Consider the following 19,168-nt stretch of genomic DNA (forward strand, 5'->3'; position numbering starts at 1 on the left):
CAGGCGCTCTATCACTAAACTACATATCCAAACTCACTTCCTTTGTTTGTTTGTTTGTTTTTAGGAGAAAGATATTCTCCGTAAGTAACTATGCTTTCAAGTGTGGTGCTTACCCTCCTAGTGTATTTTCTATGCTGTATAGGCACAAACGTATGCACATATGCCTATTTAAAAAATAACTCCGCAAGACCTTTTGCAAACAGAAATAACATCATTATTCTGCACCTGATTCAAATTCAGAAGAGGCTGTTCTTGACTGGCTTTACTATACACATAATCCAGTTATAAATGATTAAAGAAACCATAGTAAAACCATACGCACTTACATGGTGCTTTTAAATTACAAAGGGTTTTCTCTGTTTTTTTTCCGTGTGAGCAGGATAATCAATCGGGCTGTGTCTTATCTGGGTCGCATCTACTTACACTTCTGGAGCAAAGGAACATTCCTCCTGAACAAACTCCTGCACTGCACAGACCCCCATCTAACCAGATTCCCTACATAGCCCAGCAACCTCACAGTTCTTCCAAACACCACATCACGAGGATTCAGGAGGAAGGCTTGGGATGTCCTTTGTGCTGACTTCCCACGGCTCAGCTGTGGGAGCCTGAACAAGTCCTTCTCAGAGATTCTTTTTTTGCCTGCATCTAGATAGGCATGAGAAAGCTACAAGGGCTAATAGAGGAGAGGAGCCCTCCCCAGCTTACTTAAAAGGTCTGAAGCCAAGCATAAGCACTAGGGGAAAAAAAGAGACCAGTAGCTAAAACACAGGTTCCGAGTCAGAACTTCTGAGCCATTTAATTAAATGACTTTCATTAATTACTGCCAAAGGGAATGTAAATGGGTAGATAGGCTGTTTGACCCTAATCAGGATAGAACAGCAGAGGGATTCCAAGATCATACAAAGCTATATAGCCCTCACTGGCCAGGGAACGCCTGCAGCCCCACCCTGAGTTGATACCCACTCAGGATGCCTGGCTGGCTACAGCAGTCCTCTGACTAGACGGTAGTAATTAGAATGCTCCTTTCACTCTGATGCCACACTTCAAGCGGCTAACCGAACTGCTCAGCAGACCGGCCACCGGCATCTCCAGAGCCTGGTTTCTACTGGGGCATCTGAGAGTCCCAGAATGTCTGACAGTCACTGAGTGCTAAAGATGTTATTAAAAGACAAGAAGGAAATGCTACCAAAGGCAGATCACGGGACAAAGGTACTTCAAAATTACGCAACACTTTTCTCCAGTCAGCACCTGACAGCTCCCATATTCCTACACCTTGGTCAGGACGCTTACCATCAGCTGCGCTGAAATACTCGGGGTTCACAGAAGCATACAGCACTCCATTGCCCAACCTGCTGTTATTTCTGTCAAAAAAAAAAGATGAAAACCAGGTCAACAAATCCCATCTCTATACATTTTTGTAAATACCTTTTCTTTTCCTTTTTTCTTTCTCATGAATTATCTTGAGCAAGGGATACAAACCATGCTCACTGCTAATGGGACCCTTGCCTGCACTCCTGATCCAGGCCCTGGTATCTGAGGACAAATTTTTCCACTTTTGCCCTGGCCTCAGATTAGAGCTTCTAAAGAAACATTTGTTTCTTTGCTTCACTGGAAATAACAAGGCCCACTCCATGGGAAGCTAAACTGGCATGCTTGGAGAAGCTCTTACAAGGCAGCAATCTGTTGTGCTAGAACAGACAGAAAGCAGACGACGGGCACAGAGAAAGAAGCAACGCCTCTCCTGTTGCTGTTAATCATTAGGAAATGTCCTTTTTTTTTTTCCCCTCTGAAGAATGTCTGACTAGGAACTCTGGCTGTCCAGTCTGCATGGTATTTTCCCCCACAGACGAGCTATGTTCAAGTTCAAATCATCAAGCCAATGCGCCACAACTACTGTCTTCCGCTGGCCCGGGCACTCACCTCTTTCTATGGAAGACATACAGCATGATAACCAGCCCCCCAACGATCAGCAGGATGGCAACCGGCAGAGCAATGATCAGATGCATGAAGTTTTCATACGTCGCTGCAGAGACAAGGAAGAAACAGGAAGATGTCACGCACGAGGTGAATAACTGGCTCACCTCGTTTCTGTGTACGGTTGGAAGGATGATAAAACTGCCTCTGAAAAAGCCTTGACTCCCTCATCTCACAATAGGAGTCTTCGAGGAGTCTTCTAGTGCTGGGACAAGACCAGCAAACAAACTGAATTGTTTGGAGAAAGGCAAATAAATACAGACTGAAGTGCACACGCCTTTAAAGCACTGCATATTCTGCATACAGCAGGTAATTCTGAAGGCAAGCACTTTCTGTGTGTAGTTTTCTGGAAGTTCAGCTGAAGGAAAATGAGCAGACCCTCACACACACACTAGTTGCTCACGCTATTCTTATCTTTAAGAAAGTCCCACAGACAGCTTGCTCGCCTTGTTCCCCCCCCCCCCCCCAAAGCACTGGATGACACTCCTTGCCAATGTTGCTCTGAGTGTTCTACAAATACGTAAAACCAATTCAAGTCTGAACTTGCTACCAGTACCTGGGTACCACAGGATGGCCTCCAGGGGTTCAGGTCTACACCTCTGAAAATCCCGAGAATTCTGCCAGATTCAAGAACTCAGTCTGTAGACAGGGGGATTAGCATGGATGTACGCTGGGCATAGGGGGAAGAAGGGATGGGGGAGCGAGGGCTGCTTCCCCTTGGGGAAACAGCTTCCTGTGCAGAGGAATGTCTTCCGGAGGGTATTGAACGGATGAAGGGGTTTGGTTCAAGCTAAGCGGTTTCTGCCCCATTCTTCAGATTGAGAGGAGTCAGTGCTCAGCAGTAAAGCCTATGGACTGCAGCAGTGACCAGGATATTGAGACGTTCCTCAGTCCCCTTGATCTGGGGACAACCAACAGCTGTCTAACTGGACTTAAGGCCTGAGCACTAGGAGGAAATTCTTGCCCGATTCTGTAATCCTAGCTGACTCTCTGTAACCGACCAGGTCGTGGACACTAGAGAAGATCCTGCTACTAGCACTTTTCTGAAGCAGTGAGCTTCTACCCACAGATAACTAAGCTCTCAGGCCTCGCCAGAGAAGCCTCTTTCTGTAGCAGATGGAGAGGATTAGAGAAAACCATGACTGGTCAAAATTCAGGGAACCGTTGACCAGGGGGTACCCATGCCCAACTGATGATAGACTCACACCACAACCCCCACAACAAATGCTCATGGAACACTGCAAAAAAAGTACGTGGTACAAGATTCTAAGAGCCAGAAGCCCAGGGTGTCTGCTGAGAGACGCTACCTTTTATGTAAGACACCACCCGCATACCTGAAATCCCAACAACGCGGTTACCTAAACTTGAGTAATGACAATACCAGTTCGGATGCTCTGAAGTGCAGGGAATCTCTGAAGCCCCACCCCTAGGTGAGAAGTTACCAGCAATCAATGGCTGCTGAGAGAAGGAGGATCAATCTTTATCAGACATAGGTTAGCCAATCCCAAGTGGTCATCCCTAAACACATACATGTACCAGTAACACTAAATGAGCTTGGCAGAACATGTGTGTGTGTGTGTATGTATGTATGTATGTGTATATGCATATATGCATATATGTATATAGACATATATGTATCAATGTGTGCACAAGTTGCTTAGCAACAATAATTAAAGTAGTCATGAATCTGAGGGAGGTGGGCATGGAAGAAGTTGGGAGAGGGAGGAGCCAGATGGTATAAATACAGTACTCATGTCAGAAATTCTAAAAGGCTAAAACTAAAACAATTAAAAAGAAGCATCAGTGAATTCTTTCAAGGCCAGATTGAAAACCGATTCATGTACTGGGGAGATGAGTGTGTCTGAGGACACAGTGGGGGCCTCTGCACACTGCCAGGTCTAGGTCTAGAGGAGTTAAGGGAATGTACCAGTCTCCTGTGGCATGCTATGCATCACTGCAGTCAGACCTCAGGAAGAAATCCTTTTCCATAAGCAAGATCAGAGAGGTGTCCTAACTTTGCCAGGGTTGCATGGATAGCTTACAAGTTCCAAAGTCAGAGCCTGGCTTTCCTACAGCCCTAGCTCAGAACAGCCCCCACCCAGTAACTGGGAGGCTGGATTCCCGTTATGTACCAGAAAGAATCAGTAAGACTCCAGTTAATATGGGAAAACAAACAAACAAAAATGAGTTTTCGGAGAAGAAGAGAAGGGCTGTGAGCTCTCATCTGAGAGCCCGACGGAATGAAGATCAGGGAATCAAACGGATGGAAGAGCCTCCATGAAAGCACTTTGGATTTCAGGCTTATAAGGAGTCTATAGCAACTATTGGACACCCAAGTTGACATGTCTATACACAACAGGGATGGCGTTGTGGGTAAAGGCACTTGCTATGTTACCCTGGCAACCAGAATTCAATCCCTGGAACCTGAGAACCAACTCTTTAATGCTGTCCTCTGATCTCTGCACGTGTGCACACTGAGCACACACCAACCATAGAGATGTCTCCTTGGAGAGGAGCTGGGGACTCAGTGGAGACATGTTCCTGGACTTGGAGCCACTCACCAATGGTTGGTCTATCTCTAAACTCTATTCTTATTCCTGAAATACTACAAAAGCCAAAATTAAGTCTTTTTCAAAATCGATGGGATTCAGCACCTTCCAGTTTCTAAAAGTACTCCCGCGTGTGCCTCCCTGCCAGAGAGAGCTCCGAGCTTTCCTTTTCCCCTAGGAGAGTTCCTGGTTTTGTGTTCCTGATTCTACAGGTCAAGTTGTTCTGTGTTCTTTTTGAGTTTCACATTTCAACAGGGACACAGAGGAACTGGAACACATCCAGAAGGACAAAACTGACAGAAAATTGTCTATGCAACTGGCTTTCAAGAAAGGGCCCAAAGACCTGAGAATATTTAATCGGGAGGGAAGAAGTCTGAAGCGGCGTTTAACAGAATCCATGCACCAAGATTTCCTTAAAAAAAAAAAACCAGCAGGTGATGCTGAGCTTTCAATGTCCCCCTCTGAGGATTAGACCCAAGAAAACCGTGCTAAACTGCGTCTTGTCCGACACCGGGAAAATTTCCCAGAAGCTAAGAGCGCTAGCATGCAGCTTCAATCCCCCTGTGGGATGTGCCAACTTCCACTGGAGAAACCGCATTGGAGGACCTCTGAAGAGTCCCCAGTGGCAGTGCAGTCTTAGCTTTACAAAGGCAGCTCAAACATGCCCTCTCCTAAGAAAAGCCAGACTCACTTAGCTTCAGAAGGCAAGACTGCTACTTCAGAGAACACCACCCAATTTCCAGAACTCCAGCGTTAGCTTGGTAGCATGACATGCTACGGTTAAAGCGGAAATGTACCCCAAGGCAGAGATGCTCAGGGCTTGTGACGTTATTGGGAAGTAGTGGCAGGTAGCCTTAGAAGCTGGGTTCTAGAGGGAGGAGGTCAGGTCACTGGCAGCAGGTGTCCTGTGAGAGAACTGTGAAACCCGGGCCCTTTCTGTCTTTTGGAGGACCCCTGCTTGGTTCCATCATGTGCTTCTTGCTTCTGACATTTTGTCTCAGAACAGCCCAAAAGTAATAGAATCAACAGATAAAGCAGGACAAACCCCCCGATACTGTGGGGGCCACCCCTCTAATCATCTCTGGGTTTTGTCACATTGGAGAGCTACGGTAACATCACAATGGAGAGTTAGCACATAAGCTAACTGATGACACTAGGCTACCCAGAAAAAAAAATGAGAAAATTCAGATTCTACCTGACAGAACTCTCAGTCTCATTATCTCTCAATCTAGGCGCAGTAGCAGCAGATACAGGGAATCCTAGCTTCCTGCTTATGGTTCTATTTACTTCTGTCTTTGTGCAGTCACGATGAGGGTTTTCGAATGTCTTGCGTATCTCTGAGTATCTGGAACTGGCTAGCTGGGCTATCAAAGTGTGAACTGACATAAAGTTATACATGTCTACATATTTACCACATACAACATATCTTAAAGCATGTGTACATTAACCCAATCAGCATCAGCATTAAGTCACATTGTTACCATTTTTGTGGTGAGAACACTTTCTTAGCAATATTCAAGAATGCTTTATTAACCATAGCTAGTGTGTTATAAAGTTCACTCTTCTATCTACCTAAAATTGTGTGGCTTTTGAGCCACACCCCCTAAGTTATGTTCCCCTGGTAACCCGCAAGACTCTGAGTTCCCCCTTTTAGATTTATTTCATATATACGTGAGATCACGTGGTGTTTTCCTTTCTGCACCTTCTATTAACAGTATCCCATATTACATATATACATAATTATATATATATTAAATAATTACATATATGGACCACATTTTTACCCAGGCACCTGCTGGAGGATACTGGATTGTTCAGCTACTATGACTAGTGGGCCAAAACCCAAGGGAGTGTAGATCTCAACACAACTAACTTCCATTTCTTTTGGACTGGGATTGCTGGATCTGTTGAGACCTTGTCTGAATCAAGAATCCAGAAGAGACCACTAAGAACATAAGCCATTAGGAAACAACAGTTCCCCACACCCTAGATTCTAGCCTCAAAGCTGAGCTGAGATTTTTGGGGGGTGGGGAGTGCAAAAGGAATTCACATTTGACCCTATTATAATATTTGTTTGGATATTACATGAACATGAAATAATCTAAAAAATATGGTTTCTCCTAAGACATGTAAAAATTCACTATGTATTATTTCACCAAAAAGACTAAATTTTTTTTTTTCGGTCAAACAAGCATGCAGCCCTTGCATTTAAACATTCCACAACATTTACTTTTAAATCTGAATCCTAACATCTCACTCAGTGGTTTCTGTAAAGTGTGAAACATTCATTATCTGCTAGTGTGGGTCTGTGCAAAATAACGCACACGGTATCTTTCAATGCATACTGGTGGATGGTGAAGAGCACAGTGGAGGGGAGAAGATTCTGACTGGGATGTTGTCCTGCAGATTCCTGCCCCGGAGCAGTGACACCAGACGATCCCTGGGAAGATGCTGACCGCTGGGTCAGCCTCACCGACCAGGCAGGAGACCTGATATTCAGCTCAATGCTTTGCAAAATGCCTCCACACCTGAGCCACGGTGAGAGCAAAGGCATCTTCTAGGTAGTACGATACCCTTCTGTTACTCACAAGAGAAGGCTCCAAGGCTCAGCATGTTCCCAGCTCTGGGATGTGTGTGCTAGTGCACTTGCATGCAAGTGTTGGGGTGGGGGGAAGGTGATGGTGGCACAGATGTGTGTCCACTATGAGTAAATACCAAGTGTCTTCCTTTCTGGCTTGACACCTCCATTTTCTAGATATGGCTTCTTGCTGAAAGCAAAGTTCACCAATGGACCATACTGGCTATCTAGGGATCTGCAAAACTTTGACTGTTGATCTCCTGAGCACTGAGGTTCTGGAAGGATACTACCGCCCCTGGCTTTCGTCAAGGACTCGAACTTAGATCTTTAAGCAGGCACTTTCCCTAGTAAGCCACCTCCTCAACCCAGCAAGCTCTGTTCTAACAGAAAACCAGAGAGCCCCAGAAGCTCAGGGCTTCTGAGTTCTGGCCCAGCCAGCTTTGAAATTTACCGTGCATCTCCCTTAATAAGACTTACTTTTGGCCGGGACATAGAAGAACACAGGATCTGTCCATGACCCATTCCCAGAGAGGGAGGTAGCCTGAATCCGGGCTGTATAGTTCCCTGGGTTTAGACGGTTAAGTTTGGCCCCTCCGTACTTCCTGTACTCCTGTCTGGACACACATTCCCGCTGATCCTATGGAAATATAAGGTGTTAATTTCCTACAAGGATGGGTGAGATCTGACATCTGTCAACTCAAGTCATCATGCTGTGACTCCAGCTGCCCAAACTCTCCCTACATTGTCCAGAGTTATCAATATAAAGGAAGCAAGGATATCGGAAAAGTGGTTTTCAGGTTGGCACGTGGAAAATGGTAATCAAATACGTTGGGAATTAAACAGAACTCCAGAGGAATGAAAGATCATCAAGACATGTCTAGTCTACAGCTGGAGGCTTAGCTACAGTTTCATTGCTTGTATGAAGTCCAGCCAGCTCCATGCACCCAAGTTACTACTCAATAAAGATGACGTTGCTAGGAAGACCTCTATCCTCCCCGACTGCCCATCTCTCCCCTGTCTGCTTAGCAGCCAGCAGACAAGCAGTATGCTATAGCATGTGCTCTCAGCGCTGAAACACATGCAGCTGCAGGCCATGGTACCCCTCTTACCTCAACTTGTGACCCGTATTTAATTTCATACATTAGGATCAATCCATTGGGGTTCTCGGGTTCTGGCCACTTTAAAAAGATGGAGTTTTCGGGTCTTGGCTCCCAGGTCACCGGGCCAGGGATATCATCAGCTCCTTCTGCATAAGTAGCGTAAACAAGCAGTCAAAGTGGGGTTAGATCCCCAGAAAGGATGTCAAACGGTGTGCTAACTTGAGAACGACTGTTCCCCCCAATCCTTGTATATACAGGACTCTGGACAGGGGACCTTGTAGGAGTTCTTTCCTGAGATGGCTGCTGGCACAAGGTGTCACAGCGCCTCTGTCTCCTCTGACTAAAAAAACCTGTGGCCAAGTACAAGTGATCATGCCTGAAAAACCTATGTAGTATTCTCCAGGTCCATTTTCCTACCTAAAAAATAATAAAAAAAAGAACCCTTCAAACAGAATGGCCCTGAGGAAGGGCAGTGGGCTTCAGCGTGCTGGGGCTTCAGCGTGCTGAGCCTCCAGCTGTGACACTGACACATTCACAGCAGCCCACACCCTTACACGGGAGGGAGGAAGGGCCAGTTCCGAGGCTGGCCTCTGAGGCAGCTGTTCCGGCCACCATCTCTTCCAGCCACCGCTGGCCTTACTTCTGGTGGTGAACCACAGCTGTTGGGTGACAGCTGATGACAGCCGAGAGAGGCCTGGGGAGATAAGCTGTTCTCTGTCTCTTCTAGGATTGGGAAACTGAGGCACAGGCGGCTTAGGGCTACACGGGAGTGCCAGAGCCAATCTCAGAAGCTCTTACTGCCCCAGTTCCCAGCATGCTTTGTTCTACCCACTGACTGACACCTCCTCCACGAATGAGAAGTGGCAAATGGCTGGCAGGGTGACAGGCAGTATCTAACTGTAGGAGGAGGCCCACAGGCTGATCTAGCTGACCATGAGGACAATGCTTCCTCTGCATCAAGCTTTGAGACCTGGAGGGCCCCTCACAGGTCTGTGGTGTGCTAAGAAGGCCTTTGTGCTCTCAGTCTGTAGCCTCTGGCACTGAGAGAAGACAGGACTTTAGGAGATTGGGCTTCACTGAAAGAAGTGATGAAATACAATGTGTTGCTTCATTGCAAGCCCCAAAGCAGTGAGAGGCAAGTGCCTGTGGCCTGAAACTCCTGAAACACTGAGACCAAAATAAACCTTCCTTCCTGGTAAGACAACTGCCTCGGGTATTTTGTAATAGCAACAGAAAGCTAACTCATTCAGCTGTGCACAGAAGGGCACAGGGGTGTGAGCATGTGCAGCATGAACCAAGCCAAGGAGTGAGAGCCCTGAAAGGGGCTTGTAAAGAGTGTCTATGGTTAAGTCTGGATGGGAGCTGGCACTGGGAATACGTTCTCTGTTCCTTAGGCACCTGATGTTGTGTACCAACAACCACACATTCGTAGGCCTGAATCTCAGGGCTGTCAGCCTCCCCCGCCTTGGCTGTAAGTTGGCGGTGGGGCTACCTGCCATACCTGCTGGCATGGTTCTTGCAAAGACGAAGTTGGAGGCACTGCAGCCCAGCTTCTCAGCCTCGTGGTTGCAGCTGTGGATATCGATTCGGTACAGAGTGAAAGGCCGGAGGTTGGAGATGACAGTCCTCTCCTTGTTATCCACTCTGCTCTCAAAGAAAGGGTACTCTGTCTCGAACTCCTCCGGGTCTGTGATATTGTAGGTGTCAGCTACTGTGGTGTTCCTGCTTCGGCTGGACATGGTCGTGTTGGCCACTTGCATGACGTCTCTCCGCCTCCTTTCGGGCCTGCAAGGAGGATAAAGAAGGTCAGCTGCTAAGTTCTCTAGTTTTCTTTATCTTTTCCATGCTAGGGTAGAAGAAATAGGAAAGTCCTAGCCTTGAACTAAAAGAAACTATTTAGGCTCCTTGGATAAGAACCAACAAATAACCAGGATTTTCTTCTTCCCAACCCATCCTGTACTCTCTTGAGACACCCTCAGAGAAACATGCACGCGCACACACATGAAAACATACACATCCACCCACCCACTCACCCACTAGTGGTTCTAGGAAACAGTGTGCCAGCCATTCTTAGCCAGACAGTGCTCTGTTTTACCGGACAGTCCTACTTGGACTGGTTGGGAAAGGTGAGGTAGGCACCTTAGGCCTAAGACACACAAGGTAGAAGAGACCCAAGGTCCAACTGTAGTGGCTTCTGTGATCTTCTCTGAAATGAAGATGCCCTAGTTTAAGCAGCTAGCAAGTACCTAAATCCCAGCACTTTTCCTGAGGAGCAGGGTCTCCTATTGATGAATGCCCCCAGTCCCTAGCATACAGCATGGTCTCGGAGGGCCATCAAACCTGGCTCTGCATCCTCCTTGGCAGTGAGCTTGTCTGTGATAGGAGTGGAGCCTCTGCTACTCACTGACTTGTGTTAGTTTCAGAAACTACAGAAAAGCAACAGGAAGAGTCTGGGGCTCCCTCTCTTCCAGAAAAAACTTCTAACATTCATAAAAACTGAAAACAAATAAATAAATAAAAATAGAACATCAGATAAGCAGCCCTATGGGCTGGAAGCAACCCTCAGGTTGTCTGCAGGTGAAAGAGTGGGCAAGCTGGGTACTGAGGCTGTTGCTGGCATTGCTTGTGACAGGACAAAGGATGAGAGGAACAGGTGGGACTGCACTGCGTCTGGTAAGAACATGACAGTGTAAGACAAAAGGGAGCCTAGAGTACGGTGCTCGAGGCGCCTTGGAAGTTGTGCCCAAGGTCTATGGATGCTCCCTAGGCCAACATCTGGGAGAGTAAGGTAGGGAGTCGGGGGGAAAGGGCCGCATGCTCCCCGGTCTTCAGCAGATGGATCTGCTACCAAAACCATAGTTCTTTGTTGGGTACTGACATGCCAGTTCCCATTAAAAGTAAATAAACTGCCATATCAGGGCCCATCTCAAAAGTTAGGAACGGGGATTTGTTTTCATAATGCTGGGGAAAGAGATAGGAAATGAGGGTACTATTCTACCATGCTCACACCCAGCAAACGACAAACCGACCAATCAACAAACCATGGAAGGAAAGACAAAGGAAACTACTTTTTCAGGTATGTGCGTGTGTGTGTGTGTGTGTGTGTGTGTGTGTGTGTGTGCGCGTGTGCGTGTCTGTGTGTGGGGAGGGGTGGCTAGGCAGATGTTCAAAACATTATTATTAAATTTCCTGCCTCCCTTTCAAACCAGAGCAACACAAACGTGTGCCTTCATGTAAGAAGTTGCTTGAGTTTGATTTATTGCAAAATGATTCTGGTCCACTTCTTGCCTTGACCCGCCCCCAACAAACTGGGCTATAGCACCAAGCAGACTCAGTGGCCTCCTTATTGATAAACACTGTGCTCTTGCATATTATTCAACAGTTACTGTGGACACAGAGTCAGGACCATGAAGGGAGGCAATACAGGCATCAGAAGACGAGGGATGCTTCAGAGTGGTCCAGGGGGTGGCAAACAGCACACGGTACCATCAGCTTTCCTTACGCCTTCAAGTATCCTGATGCTACTGGAAAAACTTGTACTGTTTAACATCTACTATAAACTCACAGGCAGTCAGACAATGCAGAAAGACTAAATCTGACACATTTGCCTTCAGCCCCCAGATAAATGTGCACCTAGAATGACATGAAGGTAGGAATAGGTTTTAGGTAAACTCAGCTGTATGATGACAAGAGTTGCTCCTGTCATCTAGGGTGCTCCTTTATGGGACCTTGCGAGACCTCGTACAGATGCCAGATCCTTGCCTTGGTAGGAGGTAAAAAACAAACCCCCAAACCCTAATGGCCAGGTGTGGTGATCCCTATCTGCATGCTGGGCCTGTTTTAGGACACTGAGGTGAGAACACTTAGCACGCAGGATGTGAACGAGAGGAAACTCGTTTCAAAACCACAGTACAAGCCCTGCACGGTCCCATCTGGGTCAACCACAGCCTTGCTGCCCTATCACTTAGCCTAGCGTTACACAGCTGATCACAGCAGTCACAACGTGATGTCATCCAAGTATAACTAAACACCAAGGGCTTTCTGCTATGGTCGGTCTACCCTTGGTTCTCATGCTGTGTTGTTGAATGTTTGGTCACCAGTGGGGCAGCTGCGGGAAGAACCTTTAGGGAATGGTCCTGTTAGGGGGAGATCCTGATGTAGCAAACAAGCTAAGTGCTCAACGTCTGTTCAGCTTCCTGTCTGCCCTGAAATCTCTGCTGTGCCGTAAGTACTTTGGCCATGCGACACACCCGAAGATGCCTCCATCAACAGAACCCACACTGGCTCCTTGTTCTTCTAACTTTAAAACTGATGAGCTGTGCACACCACTAAGCATCATGTAATTTGTCAGCAACAATTAAAGAACTTACAATGTTGTTCACTTACGACCTAAACCTCTGGCTGTGCCTATAGGAGTCCAGGATTTGACTGACACCCAGTATAGGGGTGGGTATGGGAGGACCTCTGTCTGGCCTCCTTGGGACGCTCCATACCTGGCCACTCTCATGGCTACTCTTGCTGAGTGTTGGTTCAGGTGGAATGCTCCTCATAGATAACCCAACGAAGGGACGGAGGTTTGGTGTTGGAGAATGTAGGTCTGAGACCCAAGACTCAAACAGACAGTAAGTTAGTGAGGACAGAGAGGTCACTGCAATCAATTTTTAAAGCACCTTTTGATTTGTTTCCTGTCTTCAGGTTTTTAAATTCAACAAAACAGACATGACACAGAGGGGAGCATGGGTAAAAGCCAAAACAGCAGTGCATCCTGTCAGCTGACCGCAACAGCAGCCCAGCAGCCTGCCAACAAACAGGAGCTGCTCCGTGGGGCAGATGGGAGCGTGCACAGCCTAAGGCATCAAATGTAGCCTTTCCAAAGGGCACACTCACCTGGGCACAAAGATGGAATTGTGAAGGAAATTCTCAAAGACTTTACGGTACTCGGCCTCCTCCTTCTCAGCCTGCTTCTCAGCTTCAGTTTTAGGGCAAGCGCAGCATGGCCCTTTATCACCACCACACACTTCTGTCTTGGGATTTTCCGTCACCTCCTCCACGTCGATGGTACCATCGGCGTACTTTCTGATGGGTATTTTGTCTGCTTGGGGAAGACCAGAGATGGGAATGAAAGCCATGCAGGAAGTGCCTGTGAGCAATGCTGGTGGTGGTGGTGGGTGCTGGTGTGCACTGCTGAGAAGCAAGCCCTGCAACGTGACAGGTGTGACCCTGGGGTTCAGGTTCTCTCAGACAGCAGACAAGGCCAGTGGCACTGCCTGCCTGCTGCCTGCCAGCCCCCAGCTCACCTTTAGAGCAGTAGTTGTGCCGGTACAGGTAACCATCCTGGGGCTGCCGCTGCCACCTCACAATGTAGTAACTCAAGTTACCATTGGGCAGAGTTGGGGGATTCCACTTCACAATCAGCTGAGAGGAAGAGTTTGATGCCGAGAGGACATCTAGGGGAATGGAAGGGACTGGAAAGAAGAACAAAGAACATTTCAGAGAACAGACCGGAATCCGAGGTTGAGGTTATTAGGGGCTCGACGAAAACCAACAGGAAGCTGCAGGCTTGACCTGGGCACAGAGACCAGCCAGAGCATGAGGTGAACCAGAGCTTTGGAGAGATTACCAACTGGGAAGCCAGCCCTCTCTTCAGAGCACTTGCTCTCAGATAATCTATGTGCAAACACACACGGCTCACTGACGGGGGACTGAAGGGGCTACGAGGGCATAGCTGGGGTAAAAGGGGACTCTAAAAAAACCCTAGAGTTGACTCAGTTATGACAACTGTCATTCTCCGGTGTGTATTAGGAAATGGCAAATTGGACGGCTTAGTACTTCACCTGTGATTCCAAGTTTTAATCTCTGATAAAAACTTGATAAAGATGACAGGGAGCCAAAATGAAGAGTGGGGCTGGGGGATGGACAGTGTGTGGGGTGGTTATGTGCCTGGGTGAAAGGTCTGTGAAACAAGGAGCAGGGGCTCACAGATCTTGTAAGCCAGCCATGATTCAGGAAAGCCAGTACGCCTGAGCCCTGATTCTATGCAAAGTCCTGTTACAAGCAAGTGAGTTTAACAAAACGACTGAGGCTTACATACTATTGACGCCCAGGCTCAAAAGTAGAACTAACTTATGTAAAAAGGAAAACATCCCAGGACCACTGCCATGTCCTCACCATGGAAAAAGAGATACCAAAGCCGAAGCGCACCCCATCCCCAACACACACACACACACACACACACACGCACACGGCAAAGAACGAGGCCCACTGATTTTGGCAGTTTCCAAAGTGCAAGAGACAGAACCGTGGTTATGTCACTTAAGAATAAGGTCCAACCAAACTGTTTTTGAATCTGAAAGGTGAAAACAAGCTTGTACTGGTCAGTGTTGTGACAACTTGGCACAACCTATCTGACAGAAAGAAACCTTAACTGAGAGGATGGCTCAGTATGATCAGGCTGTAGGCAGGCCTGCAGGGCATCTTCTTAACTAATGGTTGGTGGAGGAAATGCCCAGCTCTTTGTGGTGAGGAGGCCTCTGGGCTGGTGGTCCTGGGGTCTATAAGAAAGCAGGCTGAGCAAGCCACTGGGAGCAAGCCAGTGCTTCTCCATAGTTCCTGTCTCTGCTGGAGTTTCTACCCTGGCTTCCTTAATGGCAGACTGTGACCCTGATGTGGAAGTCAAATCCTTTCCTTGCCAGGTCAACAGGAAGCGAACAGACAGAGGGCTGTTAGGATGTATGCGGTGCTCAAGGCTCTGAGAACCACTGAGGGACAATAGGTTGGAAGACCAAGACTGATGCAGAGAAGACAAGCACTTGATGCCTGGTCCCGTGAGCGTTTTCAGTAAGTATTTCCAAAAACAGTTTCTTATTAGATATTTCAGTGACAAGTTTCCCAGATGAAGCAGAGGCACACGATGGACTAAGTACATCACTATCAGTCCCAAGCACTTTTGAGGTCAGGGACCAAATGCAGTTTTTAATATTTAGGAAGAAGAATTGGATTTCTTAAGAATCTGCTATAATGACAAGAAATTCCTGCTTGGTTTTTTTTTTTTCCCTCTCAAATCTGCTGCAATGATTCACTGGGAGTTGTTACTCCCAAATTTTAAGATGAGAAATGTATTCAGTTGCGCTTCAAAGTTCACTAAAGCAACCCATTCCCAAGACTAGAGGCCTGTGTGGAAAATTCGTTTCTAGGAACGCTTCAGGGTCAGCGACATGGCTGTGACTGTTTATGGGATCACTAAGGTGGCGTGGTGGTAGGAGCGGGGATGGATGAGACCTGAGTTATTGATAAGATCGTCTCACTCTGACACTTGAGTCTGTGAGAACCAATGTTCACAAGACTGTGTTTGCCTGCAACACACCCTACTCACCAAAACAGACTCTGCTCTCACAAAATGTTTACCGGCGCTGTTGACTGTGTGTGCTCCTCACCCCACCAACCCCTGTGTGGAAACCCTAGCCTTCAAAGTGGATAGGTCACGAGGAGGTAGTTTTAATCAACAGAATTAGGATTCCAACAAAAAGGAGGTTGGAGACCCCTGTGTGCGCTTTTAGAGTCGTGAAGGCATGTCAAACAGATCTGTAGGAGGCAAGACATTGGCTCCCACCACTCGCAGAATGCCCATGCTTTGCTCTTGGAATGGTGAGTATGCTTCATTGCGTTGTAAGCCCTCACGTCGATGGAATTTTTGTTGTAAGAGGTCAGTCATTATCTTTACAGTGAAGCATATCTTTCTACCTCTCTCGTCTTTGGATACAAACTCACACCTTTGCCTTTTCCCACTTCTAGGTTCTGGAGCTGGGGAACTAGTACGTAAACACATGAAGAAGATGAGAAGGGATTAGTCAATAATCCGATATCACAGTACTCTAAGCCTGCATTTGCCTGTTGAGAAAGCTGGTGGCTACAGAATAAAGGTGGAAAGCCAGCAAGCCACTAGAGGCAGCGGGTGCACCGGTCATTGTCGTCTCAGTCCCTGGAAGTCTGCACTGAGAGAGAGGAGACCAGCCACAAGTGGCTACATCCTGGGCATTCAGAGAAACCATCCTACTGCCCTGGAGGACACTGACTCAATGGCGTAGAGCAGAGACGTTGACATTTAAGATGGTACCAAGTCTAGGAAATGGCTCAGGAGAACTTAAGGTGCTGGCAGTGAGAATATTAATACAGCGTTAAGCAGCAACAACAAGCATCTCATTGCTAGCCCTCCAGCCATACTGGGCTTATGTTAATAAAACAAGCTTATAAAAATTCAGGGATGGGGGGGGGGTCGGAGGTTGCTCCTCCAGTGTGTGGATACCTGAAGCATTGGTGCGAATGTACAAGATTTCACTTTTGGCCCCACGGATGTGGTCGTTTTCCACCATGGTGAGGGTCACAGCCTTGACATAGACAGCATACTGGGTCCAGGGCTTCAGCCCATGCAGTAAAATGCCAGGCTCGCCCTCCTTGTTCGGAGGCAGGTCTACATCCACCATGTTCCAGCTGTTGGAGCCACAGGCATCCTGCCCGTCATATTCCGTAACGTTTTTAAAGGGTCTGAAAGACAGTCAACACAGGCCAGAGAATGTTGAAGGGCTCTGGCATCAAAGCTCTCCAGAACCTTCCCCAGGGGCTGAGCGAGTCATACTTTCTATAGTGGGAACTCCAAATAAAACTCATCATCAATTAGATTTCTATACAAGAATAAAATCAAGCATCTGGACTTGGGAGCTCGACAGCCATGAACCGCAGAACTGACGAGCAGCCTTAGAGACAGAAAGTTCCTCATTCACAGGGACTGAAAATGCCGCGTCTAAGACATGCGGATGCTCATTGTCTTCTCAAGTGAGAGTTAAAAACAACAAAAACAAACAAACAAACAAAACCCCCAACTATTTAAAAAAAAACAAGCAGAGCTGTTTAATGCAAACAATAAACTAATAAAACACAACTTTTGGACAAAACTAACTTTCCTATCCCCCTAGAACTCTAAAATGTAATTCAATAATAGCCATTTTTATTTATTTTTATTTTTTTGGTTTTTCGAGACAAGGTTTCTCTGTGAAGCCCTGGCTGTCCCGTAACTCACTCTGTAGACCAGGCTGACCTTGAACTGCCTCCCAAGTGCTGGGATCAAAGATGTGCATCACCACTGCCTGGCTGATAATAGCTATTTTTTTAAACAATTTTTTTTAGTAGATATTTTCTTCATTTACATTTCAAATGCTATCCCGAAAGTCTCCTATACCCTCTCCCCGCCCTGCTCCCCAACCCACCCACTCCCACTTCCTGGCCCTGGCATTCCCCTGTACTGGGACATATAATCTTCACAAGACCAAGGGCCTCTCCTCCTAACGATGGCCGACTAGGCCATCCTCTGCTACATATGCAGCTAGAGACATGAGCTCAGGGGGTACTGGTTAGTTCATATTGCTGTTCCTCCTATAGGGTTACAGACCCCTTCAGCTCCTTGGGTACTTTCTCTAGCTCTTCCATTGGAGGCCCCGTGTTCCATCCAATAGATGAATGTGAGCATCCACTTCTGTATTTGCCAGGCACTGGCATAGCCTCACAAGAGACAGTTATATCTGGGTCATGTCAGCAAAATCTTGCTGGTATATGCAATAGTGTCTGCGTCTGGTGGCTGAGATAATAGCTATTTCGATGCTTAACTATCTCATAATATTCTAATACTCTGTTTCCTGATTGTCTCAGAGAGTGGCATTGGTGATACCACCAGTTAGCATTGCCAGTGCACTGGCAGCACTTTCAAAGGGAAGGGAGGGCTCTGCACAGATGCATGGTAGGTGAGGTCTCTACCTTGATGAGCTGCAAGGGCTGCTAGCTACTGGCTTCTGAAATTATGCTGACATGTCTTGTGTTCGATCACGATGGGACAGGGGTGGCCCCCATTTACACAAACACTGAGTGATTTTGAGCTTTCTATTTTCCCTGGGCTATAACAGTTCCCAGGACCCTAGGTCAAGCAGCAGCGAAGATACCAGGCACTGCCACCAGCACCTTTGCTTCTGGAAATATGAGCACCTGGGAAAACAGATGACCACACAGACTGGGGAAACCAACCTGGCCACAGGAGGCTGAGTAGGAAAACGGGACAGCTCAGGAAGCGGTGATGTGGAGTAAGCGGGATGGTCCTATCAGGAAACTGGTGACACCTAGTTTCGTCCCTCACTATTCTTTAATGCTAGAGGGCTCATGGCCCAGAGCAAAGTCTTAGCAAGGCCATGCATGCATCAAGTGACTGGAAGACAATGGGTCAGTTCAGGGTAGCCTTGGTAAGAACAGAGCACCCCATGGGGTATTTTGGGGGACAGAGGCTAAGACAATATTTAACCAAGTCCACATAATGGCTTATGACAGTTTGGAGGGATTCAGTTCTCTTAAAATTCATCCCTTTTCCCCTTGGGGTGATCTTACTCAAACACCATATAAACAACGAAAGGGCTGAGGCGGATACTCTCCTGACTAGCTGCTGTCTCAGGTTGGGACAGTTTAATGTGACAACTAGAGAGGTCACGAGGATTAGGTGGTCGCCTGGCCTGACTCTTCACAGGCACCCCAAAGACTCTCTATTCAGCCAAGCCACACTACCACCTGGCTGTCCCCACCCTCAAGCTTGACATCAGAGTGAGAGGCCCAAACTCACGCCTCCTTGTAGTAAACTGTGAAGCTGATGAGATCCCGGTAGTCCGGCGGCCGGTACCGGTGCCACGTAATGATGATTCGGTTCTTCCAGGTCGTGGTAGAGGTGAAACGGAGAACATCACTTTCACCTGGGGCACAGAGGCACATCCGTGAGTGACAGAAACCCATCCGTCTCTGTGATGTCTGTCTACTACTACTTCCACCTTTTCTGAGGCTAGCTGTCCACGCTAAGCTCTGTCTAGATTTTGTAGTCAGCAGTCTGGTTTTCCCTCAGGAGTCCAAGCATTTCATGGAGGAGCACCTACAGGTCCATCTTT

General features: G+C 47.3%; 1 protein-coding gene across 5 annotated transcripts in view; it reads right to left on the minus strand.

Moving 5' to 3' along the window:
• Igf1r (insulin like growth factor 1 receptor) overlaps positions 1 to 19,168 on the minus strand; it is a 283,747-nt gene that overhangs the window by 30,710 nt on the left and 233,869 nt on the right. For 3 of the 5 annotated variants that reach the window (XM_029479326.2, XM_085841651.1, XM_085841653.1), the window contains 9 exons: positions 18,853 to 18,979; positions 16,504 to 16,742; positions 13,499 to 13,666; positions 13,089 to 13,296; positions 9,703 to 9,986; positions 8,211 to 8,347; positions 7,579 to 7,738; positions 1,921 to 2,023; positions 1,291 to 1,361 (listed from right to left, as the gene is read on the minus strand). In XM_029479326.2, the coding sequence (XP_029335186.1) occupies positions 1,291 to 1,361; positions 1,921 to 2,023; positions 7,579 to 7,738; positions 8,211 to 8,347; positions 9,703 to 9,986; positions 13,089 to 13,296; positions 13,499 to 13,666; positions 16,504 to 16,742; positions 18,853 to 18,979 (1,497 nt within the window). The remainder of the gene's footprint in view (positions 1 to 1,290; positions 1,362 to 1,920; positions 2,024 to 7,578; positions 7,739 to 8,210; positions 8,348 to 9,702; positions 9,987 to 13,088; positions 13,297 to 13,498; positions 13,667 to 16,503; positions 16,743 to 18,852; positions 18,980 to 19,168) is intronic. The other 2 variants (XM_021166846.3, XM_085841652.1) reach the window with 1 other exon arrangement.

Source organism: Mus caroli, unplaced genomic scaffold (genome assembly GCF_978045245.1).
Source record: "Mus caroli unplaced genomic scaffold, Mus_caroli_1 scaffold_8, whole genome shotgun sequence".
Taxonomy (NCBI): Eukaryota; Metazoa; Chordata; class Mammalia; order Rodentia; family Muridae; genus Mus; species Mus caroli.